At 37.0% G+C, this 14,914-nt stretch overlaps 1 protein-coding gene across 6 annotated transcripts in view; it reads right to left on the reverse strand.

Annotated features, from left to right (window-relative positions):
- Positions 1–14,914, reverse strand: part of ZFYVE28 (zinc finger FYVE-type containing 28) — a 154,711-nt gene that overhangs the window by 13,104 nt on the left and 126,693 nt on the right. For 4 of the 6 annotated variants that reach the window (XM_054066093.1, XM_054066095.1, XM_054066091.1 and 1 more), the window contains 3 exons: positions 4,463–4,617; positions 3,772–3,888; positions 2,029–2,133 (listed from right to left, as the gene is read on the reverse strand). In XM_054066093.1, the coding sequence (XP_053922068.1) occupies positions 2,029–2,133; positions 3,772–3,888; positions 4,463–4,617 (377 nt within the window). The remainder of the gene's footprint in view (positions 1–2,028; positions 2,134–3,771; positions 3,889–4,462; positions 4,618–14,914) is intronic. The other 2 variants (XM_054066094.1, XM_054066092.1) reach the window with 1 other exon arrangement.

Here is a 14,914-nt window from a genome sequence, read left to right on the forward strand (position 1 = left end):
CCGGCACATGTGCAACACCTGCTATTGCAGAATAAAGGTGCAGCCAGGAAGCTGTCTTTGCTGTAGTTTTCTGCATATGCTATTAGTAATTATGGGTTGGGCTTTACCATTTGCTTAGGGCAGGGACATAACTGATTCACATTGTCTGGGTGCTGCAGCGGCCCTTGGAACTCCAAAGATTCCCCTTAACCGTACTCCTATACATCAGCCGTAACATCACCTAAGCACCCTGACTGTTGTGCTTTTCTGTCGATAAATAACACCTCGAGCCATAGACTGCACTTCTCTAAACATAAAGTCATGTCAATAGAAGAAGCCATGAAAAGCTGAAGAACCTTAAAAGATTAACAATAACATGCCAGGGAAGTGAAGTGACTTTGCTCTGACAAAATGGACATCCACTGTGAGAAGGATATTCAGCATCCCAGAGTTCAGAATAACTTGTTTCAAGTTCTGTAAGTCAAATTCACTGACAGCATCAGGCATCAATTCAAAACAAAAGCATATGAACTGAAATAGCAGAGAACGAATAATCTCTTGCATTCTTTTCAGATACAGCCTATACACGATAAGGATTTTGCTTAAAGATTTGCTCTTTACTGCATATTCTGTGTCATTCTGAATTATAGTACAATAGAAAAATCAATTAAAATGACTACTGAATAGTTCTTTATGTACTACCAAATCATCTTTCCCCAGAAGAGATAATATTCCTACCATGCATTATACATGAATTAGCCCTGCTGTTCTAAATAAATAGATTAGATTTGAGATCCTTTGGCCTGCACCTTCCAAAAAGACGAGCAAGCAAACCAGGGGTTTTACATAAGCACAAAATAACTTGTAAATATGTAGCATAACTCTAAAACCTAATCTTTAAGATTAGGTTTTGTGATCTTTATTATAAATGACATGAACCAACATTTTCTGTTCGTCACCCCCCTCTGCATACAAGCAGAGACGTACACTCCTACCACTCAGTTCTCACTCATTCTGCACTCAAAACCCCTCACTGGAAGAACAATAATGTATGCAGACAAATAAGACAACAATAGATCAAAGTTTTAAAGGACAGGAAATTACTGCACATGTGAATTTCTGGGAAGCTCAGATGCAGTTTCACAGTTGACAGTTGTCTTTTATTTCTCACTCTACCACAGACACATGACCACCCTGATAACTGAGCTCCTGCTGTGCTGAAACAACCACTTAGCCCTGAAGATCAAAGCTGATTGCTTTATTGTTTCTCTATTTCATACATCTACTTTATCTTTTCTTATTCTTTGACTGCAAGTGCTCTGATAGCTTTTAATCTTTTTTTTATACGTTTACCATACTATGGCTATAGCCCATGACCAACTCCTACGCACTCCCACAGCAGCTCAGATTAAAAAAACGAGAAAGACTAAACTTTTGAGGTCTCAGAATGCTTGAATCCCTACCAAACTGAGACTTACATATGCACTTTCCTTCACTCTTACCATGTATTAAGTGAGATTCAAGTAACCTCAGCAGACTTACCTAAAACATTTCCTTCGAAGTAATAGGATGAAGAATATGAAAATAATAACCAAAATATTTTCATAATATTGAAGACAAAAGTGAAGAAAATATGAAAGGTGCTTCTACCATGGGAAAAAACTGCACCTCCACATATGGCAAATTATGTAAAAGATCTCTTTACATTTGGCTGAGAAGACCTTAGGGCTTTGCATCTCACACAGTCCTCTAATACTCATGTCACATGTAATGTCACAGGCTGTATTAAAGCCTTGACCATGCAGAGCCTCACTCCACTGATACAAAGGAATTCATGTCGAAAGTGACAACTGTAGATCAGAGTTTCATGAGGCTGTTAAAAGAAAATCTGAAAGAAAAATGCTCAGTTACTTTGACTTTGTCTCTAAATCATACTATGACAATATTTTATAGTTTCTATACTTTAGTAGAATTTTCTTTCTATTTAAATTGATTACTTTTTTATACATCAGTGTTGTCTCATTTTATTCTCAGAAAAAAGAAAAGTACCTTCAAAGTCCCCATCTCTGGCTTTTGCTGCAAGTTCTGAGGATGATATGCTTTCTTGACATAAAGCACAGTCTTCCAAAGCTGCATTCCTTAAACCCTGATTAACTGTAAAACAAACCAAAAAGTACTGAAATTCATATTTTTCCAATTTGCACTTAAAATATTGTGGTAGAACTTCTGGGATTAGATTACACTAGTATCTATACGAACCGTCTTATACTTCTTGCTTTTTCATTACCCTGACAAAAAGAGTGATTTTAAAATATCTCCTCTCTTCTTCTTCTGAATGACAACAGAAATGAAAGATGCTGTTATTAAAGAACATACAATCCTCTTACTTCTAGCAGTTTAGCTGCATCCTATATTTTATTTTCCAGTTCTTAACTTGGATCCTCTACAAAGAAGTAGATTATAAGAATAACCAGAGAGTCCCTAAATGAATCATACACATCAAACCCCACATCAAAGAGAAACTTCATTCCAAATGTCCCTGACTTTTACTTGCTCATTTTGTTTATGCTTACTGTTGTCAACATACCAGTTTTTTTTAAAAAAAAGAAATGTAGCAGTTAATCCATTAGAAATTCCTCCAACCAAGTAGTGTTGACTTATATATTTCCTAGTGATAAATCTTTACAGCTCTAGTTTCTTTATGACTTATTTTAATGTTCAGGAGATCTCCGATCCTTTCTTTAGCTATTTTGTCTAACCCCATTTTTTCTTGCCAATGGAGAAAACAGTCTCTTTCACATCAAGACATCCTGTCATGAAAAAAAATGTTGTGGAAATTTCAAGCAGAAATGACAGAGGACTATAATGCACATTGTGCATTATCTCACTGCAAAGTTGGGTTGGACTGAGCTTTTTCTGCTAAATTTAACCAACTTTTAACCTAGCATTCTACATAAAACCCTCCATGCTTTTAAATTAAACTGGGAGAAAGGGAAAATGAAAATTTTCAATCATGTGGAAAGAGAGGAAAATATAGAAAATTCTGATAACATTCAAACACTGATAGTTCCAATCATAAAGGACAGAAGTAATAGCAGTCTTGCTGGGATGACATGGTTATTTTTAGGTAAGTTAGCAGACTTGCGTCTTTAAAAAAGAAATAATCAAAATGGTGACAGACAAAAAAATTTCTTGTCTTAGCTCATGATCTAGTTCTGGGTCCACTAGCTGAAATATCTAGAATTCAGAAGTGGGTATTTTTCTATTTAAAGACAAATTCAGCGTTCTGCGATTTCTACAAAACAGGGCAGATTTCAGTATTTTCCTGAGTATTTTCATTGTATAATCTGCCCTTTTTACACAGCTATACAAACTTCACAAAGATATATATCTTAGTAAATTAAAATATGTCCACTGTGATATAATACCAGGGTAAAAAAAAAATAAAAATCTGTGAAGTCTAAACCCTGCATAGATTATGTTATGCCCATGTGGGCTACACACACGGTTCTTCTATACACAGGAATATTGAAATGAGCAGTTGCACTCTGAAGGCTTTCCCTCTTTCAAAACTTGCCTCAAGACATGCTCCTGTGTACCTATACTTCCAGTGTCTTCATCCTTCTTACTGTTTGTTTCCACGACTTTTATTTACACATAGATCAAATCACTGTATGGTGTGCTTTGCCAAAAAGTCAACAGAATGTTAAATTCTCATCAAATACTTCACGGATCCCCATGAGGCTACCGGCAGAAATCCATTATAGAAAATAAATGTTTAAATCTCTTCACCTTTCTTTTGCTTTTCCTTGTCTTCTGTTTCAGGCTTGGTTGCCATAACTTCAAACAAGGTCTTTAAGATACTTCTCAGATCACTAGCATAGTTTGTCTGCAGCTGGTCAGCAACACCTGGGAGTTTGAGAAAATGGGTAAATCATTACTACATTATAAACCACTCTAAAAAAAAAAGTAAATTTGTCTGTTGCTACCCGTAACAGCCTCATACTTATTTTTGAGGGGATCACTTGCTTGGATTGGGAATAAAAAATGAATATTTAATTAAGCTGATTTTCCATAATGGCCAAGTTACATTCTGGCCTTTATGCTACCTATAATTTAATACATATCTACCTGGTCCTTTAGCAGGAAACACAGAGATTCATTTTGCATCAAAATACAAATGCTATATTGAATTTCCTTCCTTGAAGCCACAGGGCACCACCAAAAATAAAAGAAGCACTTTGAAGTCAAACCTACCAGTGTGACCAAGCTCTTCATCACCACAGGTCTAAGATGTCTGTATCTCTCATTCTGTAGGTTCCCATCAGTAGCAGGTGTTGCTACACCAGCCTGCAACTTAGGCCCCTAAACCAGCCTTTCTGCAACTTCATCTCTAGGCTGGTCTATCATAACTTTATGTGCATCAAAAAAGTCCCAAGAGATTAGTAGTTTTTACATTCAGAACACAAGACTACTGTCATACCTGAGATACAGACAAAAAGGCGATGAATAAGATCACTGCTGCCATGAAATCTGGATCTGATCTTTTCTCGGGTGGCAATTTTAGCAGCCTGCAAAGCGAGCTGGATTTCTTCCTGATCGATGTCATCAGACGAACAAGAACTTGTCATTAAACTGCTGTCAGAGAAAAAAAAAATAATGTAAAGAAAAGCCATCTAACTCTTCACTCAGTTGTTCAGGCTGTTCAGCAAATCCTAAAGGATTTATGACTCAGGCAAGGCTCTATAGCAAACTGGAACTAATTGCTGTAAATTCTTGTTAATCAACATGTAATCAATCACCATCATGTTTGATTTTCACTCTGTGGCATAGCTGCAAAAAAACTCCCTTAAGCAGAAAATAATTCGCCAGTAATTTCTTGCGTTTTCCTTAGCTATTACAAAGTGCTGCACCATTTTTCACTTTAACTTCCTCTAAAAGCTCCACCATAACTCCACCAAAAATCCAATAGGGGAATATCAACCTAAGAATGAGAAAGTCAGTTCCGAAGTCAAGTCAGAAACATATTAAAGTGGAGGCTAATTTGAAAAAAAAGAATTTCTGAATTATGTTACCTTAACATAGTGACAACAGTCTAAATATAACCTTACAATTAAAAAGGGAAAGAAAGGAGAAAATACAATTGATACAGGACAGAGGTTGATTAGTCCTCTTATATACCTAACTGTAGAAATTCCTGAAATGTCAAATTACTGCAACAGAATAGTTCATAAACTCCAAAGAGATTAAAATGTGACACCAAATGCCTACTAGAGATTCAAATTTTCTTTTAAAAAACAGATGCACAGTTGCCAGCCATTTCCACCCCCACCCCTCTTTATGGAGAGGAAGCTTGAAACAACCTGAGACTGGAGAGAAGCTTTGGTGGGAATCTAGCTTCTTCAAATATCAGGAATAACCTATAAGTGAATCAAGATGTATTTCTTTAAAAAAGGAAGTACTTACAGAAAAAGTAGTACTTTGTCAATGGAAAAACCCTCAACTGGGAGCAGAGCATAGAATATGATTACAATTAAGTCCTAAGGATTCACCGTGTTGACTGAAGACAATATGCGTTCTTACTCTACTATATTCACAGATAGAGGAACACTAAAATGCCCTCCTCATTCATTGGAAAGAAACAGTTCTTGCTATTTATTACAAAAAAGCAGAATATTTTACTTATATTCATACTTTGGGTGTCCAAAAATCCAGTGCTCTCTTCTACACAGACAACTACTTATGTTAAAAAAAGTTACTGACTGCATAAATCTTACACATGAACAGCTATTTCAGGACAACACATGTAGGCAACATTTATAATTATATGTAACAAAATTTGATGGGATATGGTTTTGAAATTCTACTTGTAAGGTATACAGATAATCCTTTAAAACGTAAAAATGAATTTATTAGGCCATACAATATTTAAAACCCTATTAAAAACAGAGCAGAAAATAAATATTGAAGATTAGTGATTGATAGAACTATCACACCTTGAACACCTTGTTCAGTTTTGGGCTCCACAGTACGAGAAAGATATTGAGCTACTGCAAAGTGTCCAGAGAAGGGCAACGAGACTGGAGAAGGGTCTGAAGCACAGGGGTTATGGGAGCGGCTGAGGGAACTGGGGCTGTTTAGTCTGGAGGAGACTGAGAGGAGACCTTATTGCTGTCTAAGCTACCTAAAAGGAGGTTGTAGCAAGGTGGGTGTTGGTCTCTTCTCCCAAGAGACGAGGGACAGGAAAAGAGGAAATGGCCTCAAGTTGTGTTAGGGGAGGTTTAGATTGGATATTAGGAAAAAATTCTTTACTGACAGAGTGGTGAGGTATTAGAACAGGCTGCCAAGGGAAGTGGTGGAGTCGTCATTCCTGGAGGTGTTCCAAAAAGCATGTAGATGTGGTGCTTCGGGACATGGTTCAGTAGGTGTGGCGGTGTTGTGTTGATGGTTAGACTTGATGATCTTAGAGGTCTTTTCCAACCTTAATGATTCTATGATCAATGGCAAACATGTAGCACGAGTACCTTAACTGGTTTTCCATTCTTTCAAAGACTGAGTAAAGAGCAGGCTTGCAAGAGACCCGAGAGACCCGAGTAAGAATTCTCTCTCTCAATATGTCCTTTCCTTTTCCATAGGGGATCTTTATATATATTTTTATATATTTTAGTATTTTTATATTTTATATATTTTTATATCCTTATATTTTTATATCTTTTAATATTATATATATATATTTATACATATATATATAAATAATAGCAATCCTGTCAGTATGGAAAGGTCTGCATGCAAGACAGTGAATAGGTCATGTAAGGTCATGTAAGAACACTGCTTATGAAGGAATAAACTGAAAGGCAGCGAGAACCAGGAGGAAGTCACCCCTGATTCGCAATGGTATGTGGTAGCTGATTGCCCACTTGCACAAATGCTCACACATATAGATAAAGGAGTTTGTCAGCCTTGTAACACAGCCAAATAAGGTCTACTTTTTGTTTGGTTTTGAAAGAATTGATCTTACAGTGATAAATACATTTTCACTATCTGTTGTTCTCCAAGACAAGCATGGACCTCATGATGGAGACAAATGCAGTCTATAGTAATTACATATTCCCAACACAAGGGTCTTTCTGGAGAAAGCAAAAACCTCAGTGGAGGGGAAAGCAGGGGTGCTGATTCAAGGATGAGTCTTCCCTCCAAATCACAGTTGAAGAAATATTTCAAAGTAAGGTGTTAAGTGGGCAGAGACCTGCAAAGAGTGCTTTTCAAGAACATAAACTACTCAGTCCTTTCCATTTTGCAGAAAAGAATAAAGGCTCATTCCAAAATTCTGACCAAACACTGACTACTTTTAATAATGTTTGTCTTTCCAAATCTCCTCCAACTGGGAGGAATGCAGTTTTACCTACTCACTAATTTGTCCAAGGAATGCAATTTGACCTACACTTGTCCCAGGCTAATCTCCGTTAGATTTTGTGATATGTCATTAAGACTGGCCATGGCCCACCACAAGACTAGTTGGAACATTTTTTGTCCTAAAAATCCCAAGCACAGAGCACATACAAATTGCTTCAGCACTGTGGGATGGAAGGTCAGCACGTATGCATATTCTCATTTACAACATACTTTCACAGGCACAGAGACATGTGAAGTACAGTATTGATATAAAAGAGGTTCAGAATGGAGGATATTTTGTATTCAGGATTGCTTGTGCCATGAGAAAGAGAAAAGTGAACATTCCAGAATAATTTTAAATGGGACTTAGGAACCATAGAGTTTAAAACATTTACGCTACCTTTACCAGCAGGACCGAGTCAGATTTAGACAAAAATGACTCTCAAAGAATGACTAATGGCCATCTGTTCTTTAAAATATATTTTACTGTTGAAAGATGTAGCCAGAAAATTAATATTGCAGCAGCAGTCAGAAATACTGTAAGAACAGACACCTAGCAATTGTTTCAGATAAACAGCAGACGAGATGGCTTTTCTTATAATGGAGTATATCAAACAGCAATGATTGTGTCTATGCAAATATTAAAGTGATTTTTTTAAATTGATATTATAGAAAATAACTTGAATTTTGATCTACAGAGTTCAGCTTACCTTCTCTCCAAATTATATTTTCAAACAAGTTATTTTTTCAGTTCTGTAAGGAATACCATAGCTAGTTGGTTTACCTAACATGCATAATTTAGCTCAAGATTCTCAAGTGATACCAGATGTGCAGGAAGCATTTCATTAAGGTTAGACTACACTCAGATCTGGGACGTTTCACTGCCGATATCTGCAGGATCACGTACCGCTACAGAACACAAACAGCCACACTAAGCAGCGAGACACAAATCCTCATTTTCTAAACTTCTTGGTTTGAAGGAAACCCTACATTACCCAGGGAATTATGTTAAGAAGAGATAAGATCAAAATAAGCATGAAATTTCCTTTGTGAAACGTTTATCATACAAATAATGCTTCTCATGTATTTATTTGTCATATTGTAAAAACATTGCAAAGTTAACATGTCTGAAGGCAAAGTTAACGTGTCTGAAGGCAAATATCAAGAAATAAGACATGTAAAAGGTTGATTCCAAAGACTAAACCTGTTAGACACACAAAGGAACAGACACCTTCTGGCAGAAACAATGAAACAGCTTTCAATCTAACTTGGCTAGCAACTTTAAAACTACTCCCCATTTTTCATGTTAGAAGAGTAGCAAGACTCTTACAGCACTTTAAAGAGGCGTCTCTAGGACACTTAGCTGGTGTCAAAACTGCACTGAGACATTTAATCAAATGTATCCCAGCAAACAAAACCCAGTAATGCAATTGTACATTATCTTCTTCCACGTGTGGAACCAATCTTTTAAATTCCTAAGGATAGTCCTGGCCAGGTTAAGCGGTAGTATATGGCCAGATGGTTTCAGGTAACTATCTGAAGATCTTGCACTGAATTTGTTGCACATTGGCACTCATCCAAGAACACTGACAGCAGTAAAGTCTAAATCTGAACAACTGAAGTCAATTGATTCAAAGTTGGTCCAAATTTAAATATTTTATATGTGTACTCAAAACTGTAGTCACTAGCTGTAGAAATCTGTGACCACTCACAGGTGTTTCCTTCCAAATTCATTTAGAAGTATTTGGTTCATTAAACCTGAAATCTGCTCTGAACTAATGCAGAATGTATGCGATTCTCTCAAAGAACTTCTCATTACTCACCAACAAACCCTCAGAGTATCTTAAGTACGACTTACATTTACAGCACTGGCAGATAAAAAGAATTTAAAAGCTCATTGTATCAAATATAATAAATACAAAGAAATCAAATGCATTATGTTTTCAAAATAATAAAAAAAAGTGTTTGGTTTTATTTGTTTGGTTTTAGTGGTCACTATTCGCAAAGGAGTAACCCCAACATATCTACTATGCTACAAATGCTGCAACTAACAGGAAAGTAAGATCACCCCCTAAGTCTCTGATTTCAGGCAAGGTCTTTGATTATGATTAATTTTCAGACGCAGGTTGCAGAAGATTGTCAGTGGTGCCTTTTAACTGAGAGGGATCAAGTTCTAGCAAGACAAAACTCATCTCAACATAGTGTAACAGCAAAACACTTAGAGCTTCTATGAAGAACCCTACAAATGCTTTCTAGAAAACTGTTAACACATTGTTCAGTGACTTTCCTTGCACCATTTGTGTTTTAAAACACCAATAAAGTGTTGTTAGTCGTCAGTCTCCAGCAAACTCAACACGCATAGGTAGAAGTAGTGTGCAACTATTTGCAGTAAAAGAAGTAACACCTTTCTGCTATAGTGTGAATCCAAAGCTTGTGAATCCACTTTATAGTGAATTAAAAAGCTATGTATTAAATGGTATTAATTCTAATACAGAGGTTTGCTCACTTGGCAAAACCAGAGTGATGCATTTTGAGACAAAGATGCTTTTCAGGAGAATTTCATACATGCCATAAGGAAGCAGGTGGGATGTCATCTACAGTAAAGAAATGGGAGGATTTTGCAGAAGATTTTCCATAATTGCACACATTCCTAGTCACACAAAAGGACGCTGCAACTAGAAATCAAGCTGAAAGGTTTTACAAAGGGACAGTAATCTAATTCTTAAGTATCAATGATAGATCACAGAATCACAGAATAGTTTGGGCTGGAAGGGATCCTAAAGAGCATCCAGTTCCAACACTCCTGCCATGGGCAGGGACACGTCCCACTAGATCATTAGAAAATTGATGAGAGACTGCCCACAAAGCAGAAAACAGTACAGTTCCTTGGACTTTAACAGCATCTCTTCATCTGCACTAGTTGGCCTTAATGAATCTCTCATGGCCATTATTCAAAATGCCAGAGGTTTTGAGTAATTTAGATAAAAATATATACATCTACAGCTATATCATGTACATGAATTTATATGTTTTTAATATTTCAGTGCTTATAATGTATTTCAAAAAACATTATAATGAGCTTTTATTTCAGTTCATACAGAATTTAGCACAATGGCCACCTTATGCTCTGTGTACAGTATCTGTAACATATGCTTTTAATCCAGTCTATGATATTTAAAGTTTTTTTCTCTCCTATCTGATTTTTTTAATACTTTAAGTAAATTAAAAAAATAAACCCCAAATTTCTGCAGGCAAATCTATGTTATCATCTGCACACAACTTCTAACGGTACATATATCCCCATGATACCCATGTAGGCTGTAACTGGAAACTCCACCACTAACCTTTCAACCTTGTCCTTCCCAAGCTATTACTCTTATTTTTATACTTTTTAAGGCTGTTGTCAACTCTAGGCTCCAATTTGTAAAAAAAGAATAAAAGAACTGCTCCACAGGCCATCTAAAAGATAATAGTTGGGGAAAGACAAAGGTTGTCATGAGAATGACAAGAGGAAAATAATAAGGGTTCGGTATGTATGACTCCGTGGCAGTAAAAAAAAAATTACTACTCTCATTCTGCTTTTTGCAGTACCTCTGCTGTTTCTCTTTGGATACTTTCACAAGAAACACAATAAACAGCAGGTTAAAACCCTTTGGATTCTAACATGTACTAGTTTAGATGTGGTGGAGAGAAAAACTATGAGATTAACAGCTTCTTACGGTTATTTTAAGTGAAGGGGGTGGCTACACAGTCTATTTTAGAGTAATTTAAACCAAATCCAGAACATGTCTTATTATTTGGGTAATAGCACATCGTTATTTGGCTAGGGACTATATTTTAAGGAATGACCCCAGAAGCGACATTTAAAACTTTAATTCAGAACTTTATTTCTTGACTTTTTAATCCTAATATTTTACTAAGTCAAGAGGGTTTTTGCATGCAGTCCCTTAGGTATTTTCTCTCTATTTTTAGAGAAAAGGCTAAAGAGGGAGGGAAAAACCCAAACCAACCCAAACCCCTAAAGTGTTTCCAAGGCTTGAAACCTTTGTCTTGAGAAACAAATCATACAGCTGCTTGCAAATCCCTCCATCAGGAACAATCTACCTTAAGCATCACTAGAAGGAGTGGACTTGACTACACTACAATATTATCACATGTATTTGTAATGCCCAACTCCACACATGGTAGGACATGCGCTGAAAGCCTCGTCTGCTGTCAATCTTTTGAATTCTAGAGTAAGGGAATTATTTTTCATATACTGCAAGATTTGCAGAAGCCCCTTCTTAACTTCAGTAGAAGTGGGCAACCTGAGATCAGCTGATTAAAAGGAATAATTTGGCTAATGGGATTAGCGATGTGTCATAGTATCATAGTATAGTCAGGGTTGGAAAGGCCCTTAAGATCACCTAGTTCCAAACCCCTGCCACGGCCAGGGACATCCCACTAGATCAGGCTGCCCAAGGCCCCATCCAACCTGGCCTTGAACACCTCCAGGGATGGAGCATCCACAAACTCCCTGGGCAACCTGTGCCAGTGTCTCACCACTCTCATGGTGAAGAAATTCTTCCTAATGTCCAGTCTAAATCTGCCCCTCTCCAGTTTATACCCATTCCCCCGGTCCTATCCCCACAAGCCTTTACGAATAGCCCCTCTCCAGCTTTCCTGTATGCCCCCTTCAGGTACTGGAAGGTCGCTATGGGATCTCCTCAGAGATCCTAAGTGATATCTTCATTCAGGAAAATATTCTGAATGTTTAAGACTACTGACTCTGAAGTCAAGAGCAACAACATCTGCTCCACACCCGGGCAGCTTTTGCAGCTGCCCACTCTTCTGGAAGAGTGTCTTCTTGACTCCTTCAGCTTTTCCAGCCTCAAACTGCAGAGCATTCTCATTGTACTTATCATGATGGACTTCCTGAAAAACACAGCTGCTGAAGCACCATATTGCTGAATACATCCACCATAAGAAACTACCCAGACAAGTGGCTTATTCAAACTCATTACCAACCTTTCCTGGGTTTTCAGAAGAATGCAATGATACTGTATTTCAGATGGAATTAAAATAAACAATATCATCAGTGCAGGATTTATCACATTTCACAGTGCTCTCTCCCAATTAGCTTTTCTGGTCATTACAGACAAACCTTCTATAACAGTGCATACGAAAAAGTAACTTAAGAGCATTAGTAATTAACAGGGCCTCTTTCTACCTATCAAATTTAATCTCAGATACTTGGAGGTACTATATCTACTATTTTTCTGAAAATTTAAACCAAAAAAGGATAAAATGTGCATGATAAGGATAAAACTCAAGAAAAAAATAAAATTGAAAATATAAGAAATTAGAATATTGTTTAGGTTCTGCTAAAATTTTCTCAGCTCCATGTTAACATTTTTTTTTCCTAACAATTTCCTGTAATAAAACATGCATTTATAGCTCCCAAACGTTCCCTTACAGTGCCAAGGGACAACTAATATGGGATTACAGTGCAGAAATATCTCAATAATCCTGAGCTGTAAAAACTGAATGTGATAACAAAAAAATATTAATAATACAGCACTTATGAGGCAATGCTATGTAATATATCAGCTCCAGTATCTGATATGAGGGGCAGAAACCTATCAGTCGCAGCTTTTACACCTTATCCAGAACTTGACACTGGAAAGGCAGAACCTGGATACCTGAAGCCGGATAGAAACACTTCCAAAGCCAGAGTTATTTCATATAGTTCTTCAGGAATGTCCTCTGCAATACATAAGCAACTGCTCTGTATGGCACAGCAAAAAGTGAATTAGTTTAGCATCCAGTTCCAACAGATCCTCTCCTGAGTTGCAACTCCTGTGTGTGGTAGAAATGGAGATGGAGAAGCAGCACTGAAACAGTTTGCAGCAAGAGGAACTCTGAGGGACAGGGAAACTCATTAGCAGAACCTTTTTATATCATCTCCATCAGTTCCCTCAAAAAATAACACAGAACAACCAGCTGAAGCATTAAAGCATCCTAGGGTTTGGAAGAATCCCACAGGAATTCTGCATCCAGCCATGGGAGTCAAAGCTAAGAAAAGCTAATTAAAGTATTAGGTGGAGCCTTAAAACTGTAATTAGAAAAGAAAGCTTTCTCTTCATTTTTCACCTTCAATGCTGCTACAAGTATGAATAAATCCTCTCTTTGTTTTCCTCCAGTATAACGTGGTTTTACAATCTATCTTGGTTTTAGGCCTTCCCAAAAACTCTGCAAAACCTGCAATTGCTACAGTGATTTTAGTTAATTACACATAATCTCAAAACTCCCAAGTGTGCTATTCTAAGGTTGGTTTTTTTTTTTCCCCGAGGAAAACAATATGTAAAATAAAATCTAATTTCTGAAAACTAGTAATTCTATTCCATTACTAGCACAGGGAACACCAAGTGACATTCAACAACAATTTTTTTCACATCATTAAAAAGAATGTGATTATAAATGCGGCCAAATTACCGAAAATCAAAATTACAAGTGAGCTATGTAGAAATAAGAACACAAACTTATTATGATCACTTTTGTCAGTCTCCAGCCAGATGCTGTCACCTGGAACACAGCCCCCAAATCGCAAATTTGGGGGTATCTGCCACTTTTGCTAGAACAGACTTAGTGCCTCTGCCACTAATATCAGCCAGCTTAAAATATTTCCCTATTTCACTTGATTTACACAGAGAGGAACATATTTTATATTTAATTTACTACAACCATATTGGATATAACACTGCTAAAAATGAAGCTTTTAATTTTCATAGGGAAAGACTGAAAACTTTGAACCACTGAATTTTCACCTTCCCACTGCAACAAGCGCTTGTTAACAGGGAGCTCACACAAGCTGCCTCGGTTGTTCCTTAAGAATATAAAATCTGCATCGGTTACTAAAGTTACTAAAGTTACTAAAGTTACTATCGGTTACTTGTTACTAAAGACAAAGACACACATCTAATATACCAAAAAATACCTTATGGAATTTCCTAAAAGGGAACACTATAGCTTAGAAAACAGTGCAATATTTAGGATTTGATTTTTTTTTTTTTGTCTCGTAGGTCGAAGAACAAGAAAGGCACGAAACGCATCAAGAAGAATCCTGGCGGTGAAAAACAAGAGACATCTGCTTCAGTCACATATGTCTCGCTGACTAAAATCGCAAGCAAAAGCTGACAGACCTCACCAACACTGACTTTTTAGTTTTGCTGGTACTGCTCAGCTGGTTGTTGGGGCAAGGGATTTAGCAGCAAAGCGAGAAGACTGTACACAGCAGCCTGTTTATGACTGTATTAGTATGCATATTATTGTCCTCACACTGCTTGAGTGACAGTGCTACACAAAACAGCACAGACTCATAGAGCCTAAAACGTACACAGACAGTTTTCAATTCAAAATCATTAGGCAGGAATAGCATCTATTCCAGAAGTCATTCTGATATGCCCAAGGTATAAACCTCTTTCTCTCCCACAACTCTTCTCACTGAGCTTTTTATTACCATTATTCCAGTACAGCACAAGTAAAGCCATTATCAACAGCCTTT

Source organism: Cuculus canorus, chromosome 4 (genome assembly GCF_017976375.1).
Source record: "Cuculus canorus isolate bCucCan1 chromosome 4, bCucCan1.pri, whole genome shotgun sequence".
NCBI classification, from domain to species: Eukaryota; Metazoa; Chordata; class Aves; order Cuculiformes; family Cuculidae; genus Cuculus; species Cuculus canorus.